This window comes from Uranotaenia lowii, chromosome 2, assembly GCF_029784155.1.
Source record: "Uranotaenia lowii strain MFRU-FL chromosome 2, ASM2978415v1, whole genome shotgun sequence".
NCBI lineage: Eukaryota > Metazoa > Arthropoda > Insecta > Diptera > Culicidae > Uranotaenia > Uranotaenia lowii.
In genome coordinates, this window is record NC_073692.1 from 216,594,594 (window position 1) to 216,616,377 (window position 21,784).

At 34.3% G+C, this 21,784-nt stretch overlaps 1 protein-coding gene across 7 annotated transcripts in view; it reads left to right on the forward strand.

Moving 5' to 3' along the window:
* LOC129748896 (serine-rich adhesin for platelets) overlaps positions 1-21,784 on the forward strand; it is a 316,501-nt gene that overhangs the window by 285,234 nt on the left and 9,483 nt on the right. For 3 of the 7 annotated variants that reach the window (XM_055743680.1, XM_055743678.1, XM_055743679.1), the window contains exons 8-9: positions 1,104-2,426; positions 20,965-21,066. In XM_055743680.1, coding sequence (XP_055599655.1) covers positions 1,104-2,426; positions 20,965-21,066 — 1,425 coding nt within the window. Of the gene's footprint in view, positions 1-962; positions 2,427-20,964; positions 21,067-21,784 lie in introns of all 7 variants that reach the window. The other 4 variants (XM_055743682.1, XM_055743684.1, XM_055743683.1 and 1 more) reach the window with 3 other exon arrangements.

The window sequence follows — 21,784 nt, forward strand, 5'->3', positions numbered from 1 at the left end:
AAGTAGTTTTGGTTCAAAACAGCACTCAGTGGCAGCCCTCAACTTTGAGTTCGGTTGGGCAATCGCAAAACTAAGCTCTGATAGGCATACTCAATACTAAGTTCGGCAGCCGAACTCAAATTTATCCATTTTATTTGAGGGTTGCTTATTTTCAGGGAATTAAAGGATGGTTAAAATTTTTTGCCCGGATGTTGCTGTCCCTGTACATTGCATTGCAATTACAGAGCGGTGGAAAATTTTGACACTCCCGGTCAAAGAAAACTTCCGGATGTTACTTCCTACTTCCTCGATTGATGGCACGTCCTCATTCTTGTTGAACCGACATTGATCATAGAATCAAATCGACAGAATAATAAACCAAATCGACACCGTAAAACCTTATTCTTAACCTGTTTAAATCTTCTTAGTAATTATCTACCAGTTTAAATCTTCTAGAATCTTACATCTTGCTGCCGAAATCATTGATTAACTCCGGTTTCGTTAAGATAAATTAAAAAAAGCTGTAAAAAAAAGTTGATACCAAAACTTATCTTATTTTCAGATAGAATGTATGAATTGGTGCAGTTTTTTATAATTAAACAAACAAAGAGATCGTTTAAACTATCTATGGTGCTACTCTATTTGTGTCTAACAATCTAGAAATTTTAGTAATAATTCTTCAAACTGATATTTAATAACATTTTTGGTTGAACATGCGACGCTGCTTTCAATCTACGGATACCACTCGAACAACTCTCAAATGTTTTCGATTTTTTAAAGAACACCTTTCCTTCATGCCAAAATCATCCCGGTATTTTTACGAACCCATACTTCCCTTTAGTTTTTGGACTTCCCGTGTAGCTTTTTTTACCTACCGCTTTAGTTGTTTTCCGTTAGTTTATCAATATTTTGCTCGTTTTCTTTTATTTTATTTATTTCTTTTCTTTTTTGTTTCAATTTTACCCTTTCCTCCCCCCATGAAGGTTGCGTTCGACATTGCAAACGAAAGGCTTAGAGACCTCGAAGAGACCGAAATTTACCACCACTTCTAGCTTTCCCCCCATAGTGGTAGTCGCTGCTAATGGTCCTAGTCGTTTTGCTAATGCGAATAAAAAATTCACCAGCAGTGTCACCACCGGTCCGGCCACCGCCACTTCCGTATCGGTGTCCAACGGAAGTAGCACCGGAAGCAGTAGCGAGGGAACGCCTACCAAGATTATAACGGCTAACCGGTTGCTGTCCAGGCTGCGGATGCCCCAGAGTCCATGCTCGGACTCCGGGGACGAAGTGTTTGCCACACCGGATGTTACTGTCATGTCGGACGAGGGCGCTTCGAGCGAGGATCGCACAGATTCGGGTTTGGATGAGTTCGGTACACCCACCTCGGATATCCCGTTGGCCACTTTGGTTAAGATCAAGAGTATGAATAACCTATCAATGGGTAAAAATGGGTCGTTCTTCCCGGATGATCAAGGCGATAGTGGAGTGGATGAGAAAGATAGATACTACGGAACTCCGGGTCAGCAGATGAATTTGAGTCGAATGAAATCGCTGGGTAATTTGAGCGCCTACGAGCGAGAATTCGGTGCCACACCAATTGATTTGCTCAAATTGAAGAAAGATTTCGAGTTCAAAAGGTTCAGTTTCGCTAAGATGAAATCATTATCGGATTTGAACGATGATAGCGAAGATGTTATGGTGCAACGTCGGAAGGAAGTAACTAAAGAAAGCGAGCAGATCAAAGTGCCTCCAACTCCGATTGAGGAGAAGAAAATGGCTTTCCAGCGGAATGGAATCGACTTCCCAAATCGGCACCATCCATTTCAGGTACGGAATTCTTTCCATGGTGGTATCTACCGGAAGAAAGCTGGCGTTGGTTATACCCGTTACATAGGTATAGAGGACGAAACACCATCACCGCTCACAAAGATGAACTCCATTCCCACTTTGAGTGCCATGGATCGTGTTGATCACAATCCATTCCTTACGCCCAACATCGGTCGTAAACGATTTTCCTCCTCGAGTAACAGTCCGGACGAGAACGACCAATCGCCGGTAGAACTGAGAATGTCCCGCAAACTTGCCGAAGACGTAGTCGATTCCGCCAATTTACTCCGCACTCCATTCGAACGTAACTTCCGCAAAAGCTCGCCTACCGAAGATTTACGATCCTCGCAAACGATGGCCCCCTTCCGGCAGTCTGACAGTAACTTTTACAATATAATCCGAAATTACCCCATCGGGAAGTCATCCTCCACCAACCTGGAGTGGCTAAAACATCGCTCTTCCTACAATAATTTCCCTCTCAGTGTAAAATCGTCAACGGCCACCTCTCCCACGGCACCCGTTAGACTACCGGTAGCTTCCACAGGATCCGCCACCGAAGGGGCCGGCACAGCACCCAGTTCGCCGTCTTCGAATCAGTACAGTTCTCGCGTCTATCATAGGTAATGAACGCTCTCGGCCCAGAGAGTGATTTTCAGAAAAGAAAAAAATCAAACCGCTTTTCACCCGATCCAATAACTAATCGCAAGTTCATACTTACTATCTGTGGTTTCGTTCTGTTCATTCGAATTTCATTAAAATCGTCCGCATTCGCTTTCGAGCCACATTTCTGGGCAAATGCTTGTTTGTGCATTGCGATTCATTAGTGCGAAAAAAAAAATTAGCATTTGTTACGTTATGATTGGAGCTTAGATGATGCAAAAATCGAGTGAATTTTCGCTTTGTTAAAAACAAATCCACCAAGGTAGTTTTTGTTTTTGTTGATTTTCGATATGATATACCTACTTATTGGAAGAAGACTCTAAAAAGCAGTCGATATTGTAAAAAAAATGTAAATTGAACTTAATCGTTTATTTCATGGAAAAATGCTTATTTTTTATTGCAAAATATTTACCTAGTGAGTTTTGTTCATATTTTCTCTCTATGTTGATTAGTTCAAGGGGAAGCTTTGTTTCTTGCTACAATGTTATATTGGGTTCTTAAAAGCTTACATTTTTAAACTGCGTTCTAAGTTTGCACTTTGTGTGATCTTGTTAAGCAAATTCTTCTCGATTGCTACCACTTTCACTGATGTGTCATTGCTTGTTTTGTTAGACGTGTTTTTCTTAAAACAGAACAGAGGAGGTTTCTGCTAGCTAACTCTTCATTATTTTCTTTATTTTTTTTTATGAACTCACAGACTTTTGATCTGAACTTTTTTATTCAACTGTGCCTATGGATTCCAAATTTCAGAGATTATTGAATTTTTCTTTGGGTTTGGTTCAATTTTACAAAATACATCATCTTCTCTGATTTTTTGTTTAAGTTTAACAGAGCTGAATTGGACCTAAATATCACGAATTCCTACAGAAACTACATCACCTCTTTCATCTAATTTTACCAGACCGTTTATTATAATATGTAATTAGTATTTCAATAAACGTAAACGTGTTCTCCTATCTTTCTGTTTTCGTGTTCTTTCTTTGTGAACATGTATTCACAGACACAAATGTTTGCTTCGTGTGTAAGAGAATAGTTTTTTTTTGTTTTCGATCTCGAACATTTGATGATTTTTTAAAATTTTAAGTTTTTAAAATTAATCACACATTTTAACCTGGAGCCTGTGATATAGCTCAGTTGACAAGTCAGTTGCCTCCGCTAGTTCAAGCTTAAGATTAAACATCGAACACAGTTGTCCCGGGTTTTTTTAGATTCGTCGTTTTTTTTTTAATAATAAACGTTATGTTTAAAAAAAAAGCTCATAGCTGTAATACAACGACGTTACAAAAGAGTTAGCTGTATCTAAATTCGATTCTTGTTCGAGAGGATTTTTTTTGCACATACCATTCATGATTGATTTTTTTTATTGTTACATTATACGGCTAATAGCATCAAAGCATCATCCGTCAAACAAAACACCAGAAACATAATGTATGAGCATGTGTTAATTCTTTGAATTCTACAAACAGACCTTGATTATTTTGTTATTGCTTTATTTGATGAATCTACACCTTACCGTTTAGTGCAATCATGATCATGAATGATAAATGAAAAAAAAAATTACCTTCACCAGGAATCGAACTCGAGCCTACTGATTACCTCTCCGATATCTAACCAATTGGCCAAATCGTCAGACGATACAAGTTAAGCTGTAGCTCTATTACTCAGTGGACTTCATCGAGTCGAATTTGCTGCTAGAATTCTCGGCAGAAAACGCTCATTATGCGTTCATTAATGGTGCTCATACTGCCTCGGGGGGTTTCTCATTATGCCTCTACAGTGATTTGTTTTCAGCTTTCGGCAAAATTTTTTAAAATGCATTTTAAAAACGTGTTTATCTACTTTTTCAAGTTTCGTCCAATTAGGCAATAGACTATTTGAGTGTCTGAACACGAAACAATGATGTAATTCACATATTACAACTATTCTCTATGGTTAAATAAGCGTTTTCCTTAAGGTGGCCATTATGCCCCCATCTCCCCTAAAGCATTTTGGAACGTCAACATGCAAGCTACAAATGATCCTCGAACTTTGTAAATAAACTTCACAACAGACATAGATCATAGAACTTTTATTCTTGTTTCAGTGTACATAGTTTGTTGATATTTTTTTTTCTTAAGTTTAATAGTTTATAAATTTCTGAAATCTCAATTGTAAATAATCCGTTGTAATTTGGAAAATTTACAAAACCACTCCGTTAAAAAAACGTCTCAATAGTTGTTGAAATTTTTGGGATAAGTCCTACCGGCGCAAATTTACCTACATTTTTTAATCATTTTTGATTGGTTTTGATCGTGTTTATATAAAAAAAACTGTAGAAAACAAAACACATGTATTTTTTCAGATTTCAAAAAATTTTATTTTTCGAGTTAGATTCGGTTAGATTTTTTGTAAATATATTAAAATTTTATTTCAGAGCTACATAACTCTGTTATTTTTCAACGGAAATCATAAATTAGCACATCAAAATGCATTGAAATTTTATCTTTTCAAACAAAATATTAAAAAAAGTAATGGTGTTTAACACGAAAATTTGTAAATGAGCTTTAAATGGTGTCTTAAAGTACCTTCTGCATCACCGAATATTCTGAAAAAAATATCATTTGTATATGAAGTCAGTTTTGCTGCAAACACAAAAATAGTGTTGTTCGTTTTAGATGCCCAAAAAAAATGTTCTGTCATTATTTCTTTCATAACTCCTAAAGGAGTTGTTGGCCCACTGGTGTCTTCAGATGAAAGTTGCATCATAAATTGGGCTACACAATGGTATTTTTTAGAATATTCGGAGATGCAGACGGTACTTTTAGACACTATTTAAAGCTCATTTTCAATTTTTACTGTTTAAAGCCTCGGCTTAATTTAAATATAATTATTTAAATACTTTATTTGGAAAGCTGATAAAATTTCAATGCGTTTTGATGTGCTATTTTATGATTTCCGTTGAAAAATGACAGACACGGTGGCCAGCAAACCGGGAAAAAACCTTATGCTGTGAAAATCATTTTTTCTATATGGATCGTTCGTATAGAAATGGTTGAATTTAATCAAGAGTAAATTTTTATTAAAAATTTGGCATAGACGTAAATTGTATTTCTTTGATGAAAATACGACATGGGAAAGTTTATGCTTGTTTCCATACTTCAATGTTAGCTTTTCCACCGAATGTTAGAAATTAAATCCAGAATTGTTTGCAATTATAATTTCAGAATCCAAATTTTGGATTCAGAATTGATATGGAAAAATTTGATAAAAAATTCATGCTCAGTATGATATTTCAAATTTTGATTCTGAATACAGATTTGATTCAGAACTTAGAATTAAGAAAGTCGATTTTAGTTCCTTATGTTAAGACTTTAATCATGCATTCAGAAATTAGACTGAAAATGCAGATGAATTTGAAAAAGATTCTAGTATAAGTTTGAAGTTTCTAGTTTTGGAATCGCACTCAAAATTGAAATTCAAAATGTAAAAATATAACTAAACTTAAGATTCTAAATGCAGCCTCATTATCTGGATTTAACATACTCATTTTAGAACAGAAATAAAACCAAAACTAAGAAACTAGTAGCCTAAATTCATAATTTATTTCTCCTAATGCTAATTTATTAGTAGTATTATGAATTCAGAAATAATTATTCAAATAACACTCAAAAATCATATATCCATATTCAGAATAAAACAAAAAAAAAACAATAGTAATGTTATTCATGCATGCATGGGTTGGAATTCAAAATTTAAATTAAAAGTTAGAATTGGCAATAAAATTTTGAAACTAATATAGACATTTATGGATTAGAATTTCATTACCAAGTTGGTATTTCAGAATCTGAGTTCAACTTATCAAGTCCGAGTTTAAAAGTAAAATACATTTACAGCACAAAATAAGCTTATTTATTTATTTATCTAAAAAAACTGATTTTTCTAAATTATTTCAAATTTTAAAAATGGTTTTAAAATTGGTTTATTGTAACGATTTTCATAAATTTCATTTTTTGAGATTTTTGAGATTGATGAACCCCTTTTTAAAAGCACATTCAAGCATTGAAATTTCACCAGGTTTTGAATTAAAATATATTAAACTTCCACATGAGTAATCCATAAAAAGTATTTTTTTATTGATTTGGTGCAAATCTATAAAAAAGAAACACCTTTATCATCAAATATTCGGCAAAATATATCATTTTCCAGCCCTTTTAGTGCTGCAGCTTCAATTTAAGACATCATTATGGGCTTTTAGTTCATTTTAGAGTTTTGGAGAAAATAATGACTAAAAATCTCTATTTTTGCGTCCAATTCTAACAAATCTAACTTGATTTTTCGAAGAATTCATAAATTTTTCACCTTAATTTTATTAATTCTTTCCGCAGTTTAAAAATGACGAAATATTTGTATTCCAAATATTGGTTAATAATTTTCTTTAAAAAATCTAACCTTAAATATGTCGGAAAATATATTTGCCATCACCATAAATTTAATTATTTAAGAAACCTTTGAACCCAAAAATGGTTTGGCGTTAAAATTGTTTTATTGACAAAAAGAAGTTTCGATTCTGATTAGTTGAACAAACTTTTAATTCTCCCTCAGAAAAACGAGAAAAATTTAAAAATATTATAAAAATAAATTTTTCGTAAAAGAAAACAGTTGCCAAAGTTGGAAAAAGTTTTTGTCAAAGACTACGACGAAGGTGAAAATTTTCGTTGAACAAATGGAATACTGGAAATATTTTCTTACCCTTTTACATTTCAACATTTAAATACTTTATTATCGGTACTAAATCCAACAAGTCTTACCGCAATTTTTGCAGTTATGTTATGAATAGGAAACTTTCGAATAACAAAATTGATTCACTGCAAATTTTTATTTTTGACACACTTTCACTTACAAATATCAAGCGCTGTTGTGGTCTAGTGGATAGGCTGGCGCGAGTCTGGATGCCTTCCCTCGACGAACCATCGGCCGTGGAAGCCTGAGTAGCAATTCGAAGGCCAAGCCACTCAGACATAGGCTGGACCTTGCTACCGATGGGGGAATCATATATACATACATACATACATACTTTCACTCAAAAATATCTTAAAATGTCTATTGGTTCGGTCAGTAAATGTTGTAAAAGGTATTAAACAGTTTATTCTGAAACCATGAAAAACATAAAATCTCACAAGGGAAAACCGGGAATTCGAAAATGGAAACCCGCTGGCCACCCTGAACAGAGTTATGTAGCTTTGATACATGGTTTTATTTTATTTGAAAAAAAATTCTAACCGAATCTAACTCGAAAAATAAAAATGTTAGAAATCTGAAAAAATACATGTGTTGTAAAAATGAACGAATGGACGCATAAGTTGTAAAAAAGAACCAAATTTTCAATTTAAGGAAGAATCTGGAGACCCCCGGCGCAAATTGTCAGATAATAGAAAAAATACTCATCATTTCGTGACTGGTCCAAAGTTAACAGCATTCAAAACTTGAGCGTAAAACACGTGGTCTTGCGTGAACTGCCCCAATTTTGATATGATTGGTTTCAGTTAAAGTTTGTGGGAAGTTAGTTAAATTCAACAAAACAATTATAGTCTTCCGAAAGTGCATACAAGTGGTTGTCTCCTGAGCCGATGTTCGCGAGTTCGAGCCTAATAGTAAACATCGGACACAGTTGTACCGGATAGTTTTTCAATAACGATCCGCCAACTGCATCGTTGATAAAGTCGCGAATGCCATAAAGATGGTAAAACGACTATAATCGAAACAAAAAAAAAATAATAAGCTGTAGTTTCATCAGATTGCGCCGACTGGTTTAACCTCATATGTTACCCAAGTTTCACATTGATTCCATTAATCATTCTGTTGCTAAGAACTAAAGTCGTTTTTTGTGAACTCTTCTTATAATAAATGATGAAAAAGCTTGTTTGCTACAATAAAAAATGAAGAAAAACATTATTCGAAGCCAAAGGTTACTGAAATTTTAAGAAAGAATAGCATGGACCATCTTACCCCGCGCTGGTGCGTCTTGTACAGTTTCCCCTACATTTGGATGTCGAAGTACAATTTTGACCTTTTAAAATCTTCAAATATGATTTTCAATTACCGTAGAAACGATTGATAGGAATCATACAGACAACGAAAAGGATGATGATCACATGGGAATAAATAACTCTCTTCCTTCTGAGTGACATCGAAACTCGACCATTACCAATCATATAGGGTACTTCTGTCCACAATGCCCTTGCGGGGTAAAACGCCAGCGACTATATTTTTATGAATTTTTGGAGATTTGCGATGTTTTTAGTGGATTCTTTTTACACAAATGTGTTCTTAAAACCAATACCTTGTAATTTTGATAAAAATGGTTACCAGATATTCGTTAAAACACGAATAGCAATTAAATTAAATTTTGAGGTGGCTATACATCAATTAAGTTGTAAAAAGTGATCAAATGAAATAGGCTTTTACACCAAGATGATTGCTTAAAACATCCTCACCATTAATTTTACTGATAGTTCAATTAATATATTTGAATCATCAATTAGCTTAGCTTAGCTTAGCTTAGCTTAGCTTAGCTTAGCTTAGCTTAGCTTAGCTTGATTGACTGCTCACATCCACCTTAAATCGTTGAACCTGAAATGCTTTATCAACAAAACTCAATTTATAATGCATGTAATTTTCTCCCTCTTTTCAAAACCTTACTCGATTTTAAATAAATTCCTTTTATAAAATCATCATTACAAGCTTTGCATTTCAAATCCCACGATCGCTGGCGTGGCTCAATAGAACAAGTTCCACATCGCTAATGGTTGCTACTCCGTGATTGACCGAGGCCACCAATTTTGTTCAAAGGTCAAATGAATGGTGTCTGGGACTGACAGCTCATTCAAATTGCCCAAAACTGATGCTCTCTCTTTTAACATCAATAACGGCGCCGGCCACGTCCTAGCAGTCAATAGATAGATTGGAAGAAAGAGAAAGGGATGACAGAATGATTTCGTGCTTTAGGACCGAGGTCACCTCTGCATCCTAGCAAAATATTTTTGGTTTGGAGTATGGGTATAAGGATTTGATCAGGAAACACTTTTGACTAGTGCAATAATTAAAAAAAAGATATATAATCTAGTAAAATGGAAAATTGTACTGAAAATAAATTCTATTTAAGATCCACTGAAGAGGAGTGAACAGCCAAAAGTAGCTCGAAACGTTTGGACCAACTGGCAAGTAATTTTGTTTCATTCCTCGCCGAAAAAAGTCGATGAAAACAACAAACAATTCATCGCGGCGATTGAACCAGTTAATCAATAATTTTGGTTGTAAACCTTATCTTATATGCTTCTGTTGTTTCATATAATTGAACGAATAACGAGATCTAGAACTTTTAATTTCTTACTGTTTATTTATTTTGATAGAAGAAGATTTTATAGGTATTTTTAACTCTGTTAAAGTTTAAAAAATAATAAATTCAAACCTGATCGAATTCAATGGTACTTTATTTAAACTTTGACTAAAATAATATATTTGAATCATCAATTGATGAAAAACTGTAGTAAATTGTTGTTTAATAGTAAACTGAAGACATATTAAATTTCAAATATCCGATCAAAATGCCCCCATGAATTTATGGACAAATCGCCCTCCTCTCAAGGTGCTGTTTAGTAAGATATAAACAAAACCACGTGTTTTATTCTAAATTTTGGAGTGCAGTTTTTCATGAATACAGACCGATTATCGAAATAATATATCGATCTTCTTCTTTGCTTAGTCTTAAATTATTATTAGGATGCATAATGATTTTAACTTTCGATCGGATTTGAGTAAAAAACGTGCACAGAAAATCGAACCGGTTCACTAAATTTGTCGCCAAAAGCAGCAGAAAAATTTGGTTGAAACTGACACAGTTCAAAATAAAGTCAAGAATTTCAAAATTTTCCATTTTTTCATTGAGAAATGTTCACAAACCACTTGTTTTTGTGTGTAGATAATCTTGGAAAAAAATATTTTTTGCAATTTATTCCGAATCAAATAACAGAATTAATTCATTTTCACTGTGAATATTGTGTTGTTTTCGAGTCGTTTTGATCCAATGTTTTGGAGCATCATTTGCCTACACAGGGGCGTTTAACATCCAATGATTTAAAAGGTTGCTTTTAAAGGCGTTTGTAAAAAATCGAATATTTTCATAGTTCTTACAATAAAATGTAATATTTTTGACAGAATATGAGTATAAGATAGAAATACGAAGCAAATGCTGCAATGTATACGCGTTTTCAGCTTATGTATTCCGCATACTCGGTCATTTCCCTTAGCAGGTGCATATTCCCCCGAAATACCCTAGGTATACCAGGTCGTCTCCTATCGTAGAATTCAGTACATGGGCCCTAGAGAAACGCAAGATGTGTGTTCGAATTCCTCTACGGGACGGTGAATGATTTTTTCTGCATGTTTTTCAACATTAATTTTCGCCTGTTCTGTTTCCAAAAGTTGCAAATTACTTATATAGATTTAATTTAATATTGATACAAACTTTAGCGTCATCTAGTGAATAAAATAACTTGTTCGACAAACTTTTAAAAAACATCATTAAATTCCTGAGGTGAAAACATTTAAAGATTGATATAATTCGCTTGTGGTGGAAATTTGGGTCGACATATATTATCCTTTTTTATTCTCTGGTTAGTGGCAATTGGGTAAAAGTTACCACAAATACTTGAAGGAAAAATGTAGAATCGAAATGAAAATGGCAGATAGATCGAAGTGTTGAAAATTTGTAGCATATTTTATGGAAAGCTTCAAAGGTGCGTTAGAACCTCTGTCCCGCATCAATTTACTGACATCTGCGTTTTTCATGAAATTTGTTTAAAATCATTCGCAGTCTGTAAACCTGGTGGAACTTTTAGCATCGCGATTATTCACTTGAATCTGTGTCATCACACGAGACGAATGTGTAGCCTATGAAAAAAAAACTAACATTAGTTCATAACAACCGCATAACGATAGACTAATCGTAGCTCGGTATGAGAATAACATTTGGAAATGTCGGGACTTTCTCAAATATAGCCAAAGTAGTGCAATGATAATGTTTACTAGCATCTAAGGTAGTGTGATGTAGGTATCTATATAAAGTGCATCTCTTGTGAATTCGGTATCAAAAAGAAGGAAGAAAGGTGAAATAAACGTCTAACTTATTCATGAGCTGCTGAGAAATATGCGACATAAATCAACAGCAACCGTTGGGGAAAATTTTGCACGTGTATTTGCCGATAATGTCATCATTGGTATGACGTAAGAAACGTCCTACACTTTCTAGAAATAAACCGAAGCAAATCATCAGCGTTGGTCTCGAATTTCAACAATCTCCATGTCAGGCTACAGGACATAAACACATATTCCCATAAATAATTTTTCCTATGATCAGAGTTCAATACAAATAAATTCAAACGGTTTATTTTATTGAGTCAATATGGTCGTTAACATTGCACGATATGTTACAGCGTGGGAAAAGTCATGCCACATGAATACATCCAACAATTTTTTGTGCAGCAGTAATCGGATCAAAACAAAGTAAAGGAATCGCTCACTCAAAAATATTTTGCACCACTTGTCCAAATCTTGACACAAAAAATGGCCCGCAGAAACGAGCTGTTGTGTACAGAAAAAAGCGAATATGACAGAAAATGGAGAAACCATATGTGCAAATTTTATTGCTTGGAAACCCGATGCATCATTCATTTGTAATACCATTCAGAACTGCCGCTGCTGTTGCTGTACAGATGAGCCCAGTTGTGTTGTGTGTGTTTAGAGGATTTGAAAACGTGTTGTAGAATCTGCTGTGCGTTTTGATTCCGGTCAATGTGCTCTCCCAGCATAGCTCTTTCGTTCGTTGTCGTCCATTTGTAATTTTTTTTTGTTTTTAATTTTTTGAGTCCCTTCTTGTTGTGATGTTCCTCGTCCGAATTTCCAACATTTTGATGATGTCCAATGTTCCTTTCGTGAAAAACATTGCTGTAACTGGGAGCGAAAAATAATGACGTTTTTAATTATGACAAATACAAATTAAATCCAATTACCTTACTTGTATATTTACTCTCTGGAGCCACTTCTACCTGGACTTGACTAAGAAATAAGGTAATAAGGTAACAGGAGGGTTGCCACTTGATTTTTCTTTCTTCAAAATATTCAATAATAATTGCTCTTATACAGTGGCATTCTTGTCATCAGATTATACGGATTTGGTAAAATCATGCTTCTAATATCAGAGTTGTTGAGTTTTTAACACGATTTTTTACCTATCGAAAGTTCTCATATTAAATTAAAAATCCATAACACCGTAAGAGTTCATTGGCGCGGAACAAAAAAAAAATCATGAACTTATTCACATTTGAGAGTTGTCAATCTCAAATGTGAATAGGTTTATGAAATTTTTCGTTTCGCGCCACAAGTTTTTATATTCACTATCTCGACTAGTCTTCGAAGAAAAAAAGGCTTAGTCAACTTAATGTTCCCTGTATTGTGTATTCAATTTTTCTTAACCCTAATCCGCTCTCGAGTGTCAAAATGACAATATTGAAAGTTTGGCGGCTTTTAGCTTTATTTGGGTGCATTTAAATAAACAAATTTCTTCTGGAACTCTCAATAAATTCTTGAAATCTTTAAATTTGCATCATTAATTTTTTATGGACGCACCCTGAAAGTCCAGGAAAAAATCCTAAGCAGACCTTGAGTGTCAATTTAACACTCCTAGCTTTAAACCGCTATATCCCTCTTGTTTCTCAATCGATTTTTACAAAAATTTATAGTTTTCGAAACCTCGTAATGTAACTCAAATATGTTTCTCAGACAATATTCAACTAAAATATTGCAGTTATCCGTTATTCAAAGTCTAAAAAAAATCCGAAAAACATGCTTCGAAAATATGTCGGTAGATCAGCTACGAAATGCTCAAAAAATTTTAAACTTAGTTTCCAAAACAATCAAAGTTTTTTTTTTTTTTTTTTTTTTCCTTTATTAGCTAAAAATACAATATATAGGCTCATTGGTATTTACCATTACGAAGCCGGGAGTCTGAGTTACTATTTACATATAAAAGGTTAAATGCTATTCGAATAAAATGTTGAGTTTTTCATAATATTTCAATAAGTTATCCGTATATCCGACTTGATAGGATAAATAAAACAGCGGCGGGTTTCCCTCCATCGTCTCGGTTTCAGATCATCTCGTTTCAGGAAAATCGTTTGATGCTACAACTGTAATTTAGTTGCAATGATGAATCTGTTAATAGCTGTCATCGTTGTAATATCCTGGTTGGCGATGATATCGCGAAGAGGGACGTCACTCGGTTTTCCAAATCTCCCAAGTTCTGCTAATAATTCTTGACGGTGTGTACTAAAACGTTCGCAATTCCAAATAAGGTGATCGATTTCTCCGTAATCTTCGCCACACTCGCATAGGTTAGAAGTGATAAGTTGGATTCTGAACAGATGTGCATTCTGAGTAATATGATTCGATATAATGCGCGACATATTTTTGATGAATAATCGTTCTACGTTAAATTTTGCGAACCAAGGAGCTTTACTGACAGCAGGCAAGATACTATAACAATATCTACCAAGATTACTACTGTTCCATATTGACTGCCACGAATCAACCAACCGATTTCTCAACATAGGATAAAAGTCTCGAATTTCTTGTTCCCGATGATAAACCTCTCCATTCAAAGCACCATTCTTAGCTAGGGTGTCAGCCATCTCATTACCAAAAACTCCGTAATGAGAGGGAACCCATAAGAACGAAATGGAGTAATCTAAATTGTTCAAATTAGCAATTACATCCCTGGTTTTCAAAACCATCTGTCCAGTTTTACCAGAAATCTTGAGTTTCTTCAATGCTTCTAAAGCACTAGCCGAATCTGAGCAAATGAGATAAGAGTCAACAGGAAGACTACTGATATATACACATGTGTAATATATTGCCATAAGTTCCGCAACAAAAATAGAACATGGAGATTTGAGAGAAAAACTAGCTTCATGATCAACATTAAAAACCCCAAATCCTACACAATCCTGATAGGCTGAGCCATCCGTGAAAAAAACTTTTCGTGTTGGATATATTGATATTTTTTCCAAGCATAAATTCCGTAAAAATATTATATCAGAGGGAGGGGGAAGATTCAAGTTTTGATGAATGAGGGATAGATCAATTGATGAATTTAAATTCAATACTAGAGTATTTGATTCATAATAATGTGAAAGATTTGAATACGAGGAATTGATTGTTAAACAATCTCTATAGGAGGTCAACAATTTACATTCCGGATTACATTCAAATAGTGTATCTAAGCGATCCATTAATAATGAATTAGTTATGTGACCATTTATCAGAAACCTACAGTTCAATTCATTAAATCGAAGCTGCAGTGGAGGAACTCCAGCAAGAACTTCAACTGCTAATGTATGAGTTGATGTCATTAATCCCAAGCAAATGCGTAAGCATCGAAATTGAATACGTTGCAACTTAATAATGTGACATTTTGCTGCTGATTCAAATAAAAAACAACCATACTCCATGACCGACAAAATTGTTGTTTTGTATAATTTAATCATATCGGTTGGATGCGCTCCCCACCAAGTACTAGATATTGTTCTCAAAAAGTTTATCCTTCTTTGACATTTTCTTACAAGATATCGAATATGACATCCCCAAGTGCATTTTGGGTCATAAAAAACTCCTAGATATTTGAAACCATCCGCCTTTATTATTTCAGATCCATATAAATTAAGTTTTATTTGAGATGGATTGTGTTTACGAGAGAAGACAACTAATTCAGTTTTAGTTACTGATAGTTCTAAACCAATTTCTGTAGCCCAAGAAACTAGATTATCTAAAGATAGTTGTAAATCAGATTGGACTTTTTTCGATACTTTACCCGAGGACCAAATACATGCATCGTCAGCATATTGGACCAATGAACAGTTGCTTGTTAAACATGAATCTATGTTTGATACATATAAATTATAGAAAAGGGGACTGAGGGATGAACCTTGAGTGAGACCGATCATGCTGTGTCTAACTATTTTAACTTCATGATTCTGAGAAAAATGTAAAATTTTCAACGATAACAAATTTGAGAGAAAACTTAGCATTGTTTTTGGAACCCCAAGACACGATAATTTTTCACAGAGAATATCAATCCGAACTGTATCATATGCACCTTTTACGTCGAGAAATACAGCAACCAATTCTTCGTGTCGAGTGAAAGCAATTTGTATGTCAGAAGCAAGTAATGCTTGACAGTCTCGTGTGCTCCGATTCTGTCGGAATCCGTATTGAGAAGGTGAAAGAATTTTATATTTCTCAGCCCAGCAATCTAAACGAAAATGAATCATTTTTTCAAAGGTTTTCCGGAGGCATGGCAATAAACCAATTGGTCTATAAGAGTCTGGTTTGGATGAATTTTTTCCAGGCTTTAAAATGGGTACTATTTTGACAAATCGCCAGTCATCGGGAATAGAATTATTTTTGAACATCCAATTTAAAGAAACAATGAGTAGTTGCTTAGCGTTTGTCGGAAGATTTTTGATTAGTGAAAATTTAATACCGTCTATTCCTGGAGCTGTATTATTGCAATCTGATAAAGCCATTTCCATTTCATTTAAAGTGAAATCATTTTCAAGATATTCGAATGTTGTTGAGGAATGTTCAAATGTTGGTATATTTGGGGGTACAAAAGGTGGACAAATAATGTTCGAAAAATCTTCTAACCAGTCTGCATTATACTGTTGTTCATTATTTATACTTGGTTCAAAATTTCGAAGACGACGGGCTGTATTCCATAGAACTGACATAGCTGTTTCTCTATTCAATGATTCAACAAATTTTTTCCAATATTCCCTTTTTTTAGTTTTAAAGATTCTTCTACTCATCGCTTCTAATCGTTTATAATTCAGATAGTCGTTTATACTACCGGAAGACCTAAAGAGCTTAAAAGCTTCTGACCGCTGGGAGACAATTTTATTACAATCACTATCCCACCAAATATTCGGAGGTTTACGTCTAGTTTGATTCTCACAGAATGGTTTCGTTTGAGCTTGATGTGCTGCAACCAAAATCAACTTTGATAGATAACCATAAATATTGGAGGCAAGGAGCCCCTCTGTATTATCTACTGCATCTGAAATAATAGAATTATATTTGTTCCAATCAATGTTTTTGCAAATGTCCATGGGAATCAAAAAAGAACTGTTTGCTCTTTCTACAAATTTAATGACAATAGGTAGATGGTCGCTACCAGCTGGATCAGATAAAACTGACCATGAAAAATTAAAAGCAATTGATGATGAACATAGGGAAAGATCAACACGACTGCATCTGGAGGGGGGTGAAGCTACACGTGTAATTTCTCCCGTGTTAAGAATGGTTAATCTGAATTCATCTAAAATATCGTATATTATTCTTGCTCGAGCATCATCGTCAGGCTCACCCCAAGCACAACCATGGGCATTGAAATCACCAAGTAAAAGATATGGGCTTGGAATACTGTTTAACAGGGTTTGAAAAAAATTGACTGAAATATTACAGGATGGAGGGATGTATAAGGAAACAATCGATAGTTTTTCATTATCTAACTGAACGGAACAAGCCACAGCTTCAATAGGATGGATATCAGGTAAATTTATTCTATGGAACGAGTAGTTATTTTTAATAGCTAATAATACACCTCCAGCTCTGGTTAATCTATTACTGCATATAACATTAAAAGACGGAATATTTAAAGTGAGGTCATCTGTTAGGAATGTTTCTGAAAGAGCAATGCAATCCGCGGAAGTCTGATTAATAAAAAATCTAAGGTTTGATTGCTTTTGAAGAATACTTCTGCAGTTCCATTGTAGGAACGAAATTTTTTTTAATTGATTTGATCTAGCCATCGATATTAACAAACATTCCAATGGGTGGCCAGTAAGAGATGATCTTCTTAACTATTATTTTCAAAATGGGTGTCAGGTTAAGTAAAAATTCTTTCCAAAAATTATCCAAATTCAAAAAATTTGAAAGTAATTCTATTATTTGTGTGAGTGAAAACTTTTGTGAATGCTCCTCGGATTTTTTTTCTTTAGCTTTTTCTGGAATTAACGGAGGGAATTCAGTATCATTCAATGGGAAACCTGGTGGATTGATTACAGCATTGTTTCTTGGAATAGGTTTCGGATTTTCAACTGGTTTTGTCTTCTTCTGGTGGTTTGAAGGGTGAGATCTTTTTCGTCTTGGAGGCTCATAAGAGCAGTGAGCTATCTCACTATCTTCTTCTGAAAGATCTTCCAATGAACTAAACGCATTACTGTCAGCAAAACTCTCTAATCCAACAGATTGAACAATCTCGGCGTATGAAAGCTTTGAATTTTGATGTAGTCTAGCTTTAGCAACTTTGACTCTCTGCTTGTAGCTCGGGCAATCTTTTTTGGACTCATGAGTTCCTTTGCAATGCAAACACAAATTCTCAACAATCTGACACTCACTCTCATCATGTAAATTCCCACATTTCCCACATCGTGGTTTGTTAGCACATAACTTCTCTGTGTGACCAAATCTTTTGCATTTGATGCATAACATAACTTTCGGGGTGTACAAACGTACCGGAATGAGAACCCCGTCAATTTCTAGATTACTAGGGAGTATAGTACCTGCGAAAGTAACTCTTATCGCATGGGACGATGGAACAAAGCTTTTGACTCCATCTTTGATTTGCGCTTCTAATAGTTGGTTGCATTCTAGAACTGGAACACTAGCAACACGTGGATCCTTAAATCTTCCCCGACCCCTCTCCATAATATCTTTTAGAGCAAGTTCATCTTGGTTAATCACGCAATTTATTTCCACTTTAAGGCTAGGGATGTAAACTCTATATAGATCAGACAATTTTTTATTGGACACCACGTTGTTGGCATCTGCTCGTCTGGCAAACACCATGCGAACCTTACCATAAGACACTTTCTTAATTTCTTTAATGGATGAAAACAAACTGTACACTTCAGCTGAGATTAATAGGACATTGATAGGTTTTGTAGGATGTTTCTGACGGACAAATACTTCAAATGGACCTGTTACAGATTCTGGGTATTGTCGAGAACGATCTTCGATTGGAAGAGACATGACTTTCAAAGATGGAAGTGAAGATTGAGATGGACTATCAATTTGGATATCTGTATCTTGAGAGGCAACAGTATCCTCACGGACCTGTTCCTCCATGCTTTGGCCTTTAGGGCCAAGCCCTCTGGTTCGCACTTATTGAAACTCAAATCTATTTATTTTTATTTGGGATACTTCTTGAAAATCGAATCGAATACTTAGCTTGATTGAATGCGGGAACAAACAATAGGGGCACAATCTGTTAAACTTATCACCACACAACTACCACACGAGGCGCTCGATGAGAAAAAAACGACCGTTACCCACGAGTGATGCGAAACGAATGAAAAAAAAACAATCAAAGTTAGAAGCTATAAATTGCGACCACACGAATATAAAAAAGTTGTGTAAAAACCGCACTTTTCAATCAAAGAATCGTCAAAATATTTTAAGTCACACACCAGATAAATTTTGAAACAAGGATTGGAAAGTTGACGTTATTTGGCATATTTTCGCATCTTTAGATTTTCGAATTACGAAATACAGAGTTTTGGACAAGTTTTCAAAAATAGCTATTTTTGAAGTTTTTTTTCAATTTGTTGATTTTTCAGATTTTCTAACGCTTGAATTCAATTTTGCACTGGATTTATAAATATATTATAAGCGCTGCAATACGCTGCAAAATATGATAAATAAAAAATGTAAAGTATTTCATGGTTTTACACAACTTTTTTTACTTTATGTTGAGGTCATGATATTTAAAAAATCAAAAAAAAAATATCGTTGTGCGCGATTTGTAGCTTCTAGCTTCAGTTTATTGGACACCAAGAGAAAAAAAAATTTGTGCATGCCGTAGCTGATCTAAAGTCTTTTTTCCAAAGCATGTTTTTTCGATTTTTTTCTTACACATTGAATGACGGAAAACTGAAGTCTTTTAGCTGAATATTGTCTGAGAAACACATTTGAGTTACATTGAGAGGTTTCCAAAACTATAAATTTAGTAGGTATAAATCGGTTGAGAGATATAGTGGTTTTAGGTTGTGTCTTGTGTTGTTTTTGAATTGAAATTCCAAGTTTTGATTTGTTTTTTTCATTTAAATTTCTGAATTTTTATTAATATTTCATTTTAGTCAAATTTCAGTTTTCAGAGTCAAGTTGTATATATTTTTGAATCCTAATATGAGTTCTGGATTGAAAATAAACCTCAACACCAGTAGTTCTACATTTTTAAGATAGTTATTGGTCCTGCGATTCAATTTGACTGGTCTGAATAAAAAAATATATTACGAAATTTGCAACATTTTATAACAAAAATCCTATTTTGTTGCAGTTACCGAGAACGTTATTTATTAAAACCCTTAATTTAAAACACTTTGTGGTAGACAACAGTTTTGTCAAAATATTAATAAATTTTAAAATGGGTTTCTAACTCTACCTTCTTTTTAAATCAACCATTTTATTCGAAAAACTACAGCTGTATTAGAAAAATACATGGCTTGTTTCAATGTTTACAGCATGATTATTCTAATGCAATCGACTTGAAACAAAAACAACATCCTTATCGAAACTGTAGGTTTATTACAAAAATAATTAAATGGATGTAATAAGAATCTGTGCAAAATATTTGGATTGAATTCGTCTAATCCGCATTGAACAATTGTTTTTTTTTTATCGAGAGGTCAATTCAGGTTTCAGTTGAAAATTTTGTTTTGACGTGGAATTAAATTCCATTGAAATTAATCGTACCAAAAACAGAGGCTCCAGAGAATAGCTACACGGACACTGGAAAATGAAAATTTTACTCCTAGATGGTGGCTCCAGAGAGTAAACTCTTTTTTTTAAATATGGCTAAGACTTTAGTCACTGCTATTTTGCCGACTTCTCCTCTTACTTAAAATCGGATTAACCTGACCTATATCTTATTCAGATAAAAAGCGGTAAAAGCATTTCTCTCATCCCTTTGCTCCTGAGACTAAAAATGACTCCGTTTCGCATCGGTTGAACGCATAAAATCATCCTCTCCTCTTTTTTTGTGTCTATTCATTGGTTCACGGTTGATGTCAATCTTACTTTTTAGTTCCTTTGGTTTTACCCCGATTCCATTTTGCCAGATTCCAAGATTAATCGAACGTTCGTTGATCTACTTTTGAAGCTTTATTTCACTTCAAATCACCCAAACATCGATAGACAGTGCTAAGAGCCGTTAACTTTGCTCCAACAAACCAAACTTGATTATCTCATGTGTGCGCTACTGTGTTGCTCCCACCCTCCAAACTGCACGATTGGTTGCGTTGTTGTTCCTGTGAAGAGTAACTAAATAAAAAAACAAAATCAACGGAACCTCCATATTTGATGATCTTTTTCTTTCTTTCTCTTCTTCGTTTTATTTTCTTTATTTAGATTCCGATCACTAGTACGGGTGATCCTTAAAGTAGTTATAAAAAGACAAACCAATCAGTCGTCAACAAGCGTTAGCAATAGCAATAGTGCGACCAAATTGAAGTAAGAAATCAAAGCGTATACTTTCTATTGTTGTAGGAAATCAACCTGTTAAAATTTTGTGTGTTTCAAAATTTTGCAAATCTCCATTTTTTTGTTTCCTCAAACACCCCCTATCCCTTTTCCTTCCCTATCCTTATGAACAATTCGTTTTTTTTTATCTTTCCACATACTCACAGCAACCTTATTATGCAATGAATTAATTACCGATATGTGGAGTGTGTGGTTGATTTTCGCTCAAATAGAAACACGTAAAGGTCAACACTGATAGTTGAAGTGAGCTAATAACAAAAAAAAAAATCATACCTTCATTCTGGCGATAAAATAACATTTGATATCACCATACGATAGCGCTCCCCGATGTTTCCCTTCAACAGTTGTAAATACAAAACAGCAGTTTATAAACCGAAATCACAATTGTCGCACATAGCTCACCGAATTTTGTACCTTAGAATAAGTAAGCTGGAACTGATGTCCAACTAAATCATGTAGTAGACTACTCAACATCGTTTCTAACATTCACCACGAAAATTGTAGAGTAACATAAAAGTCCAGTTCTTTCTGGTTAATTAGATGTCGAAAAATCTACATTATGTATTTTTCAGATGGTAAGCAATCATCGAAATTCAATATTTTCAAGCGATATTGGAAGGGATATTAGATTCTCGAGTTCCCTCTTGTGGTCGTTTTTTTGTAATTAAATCATTTGTATAAAAATTTG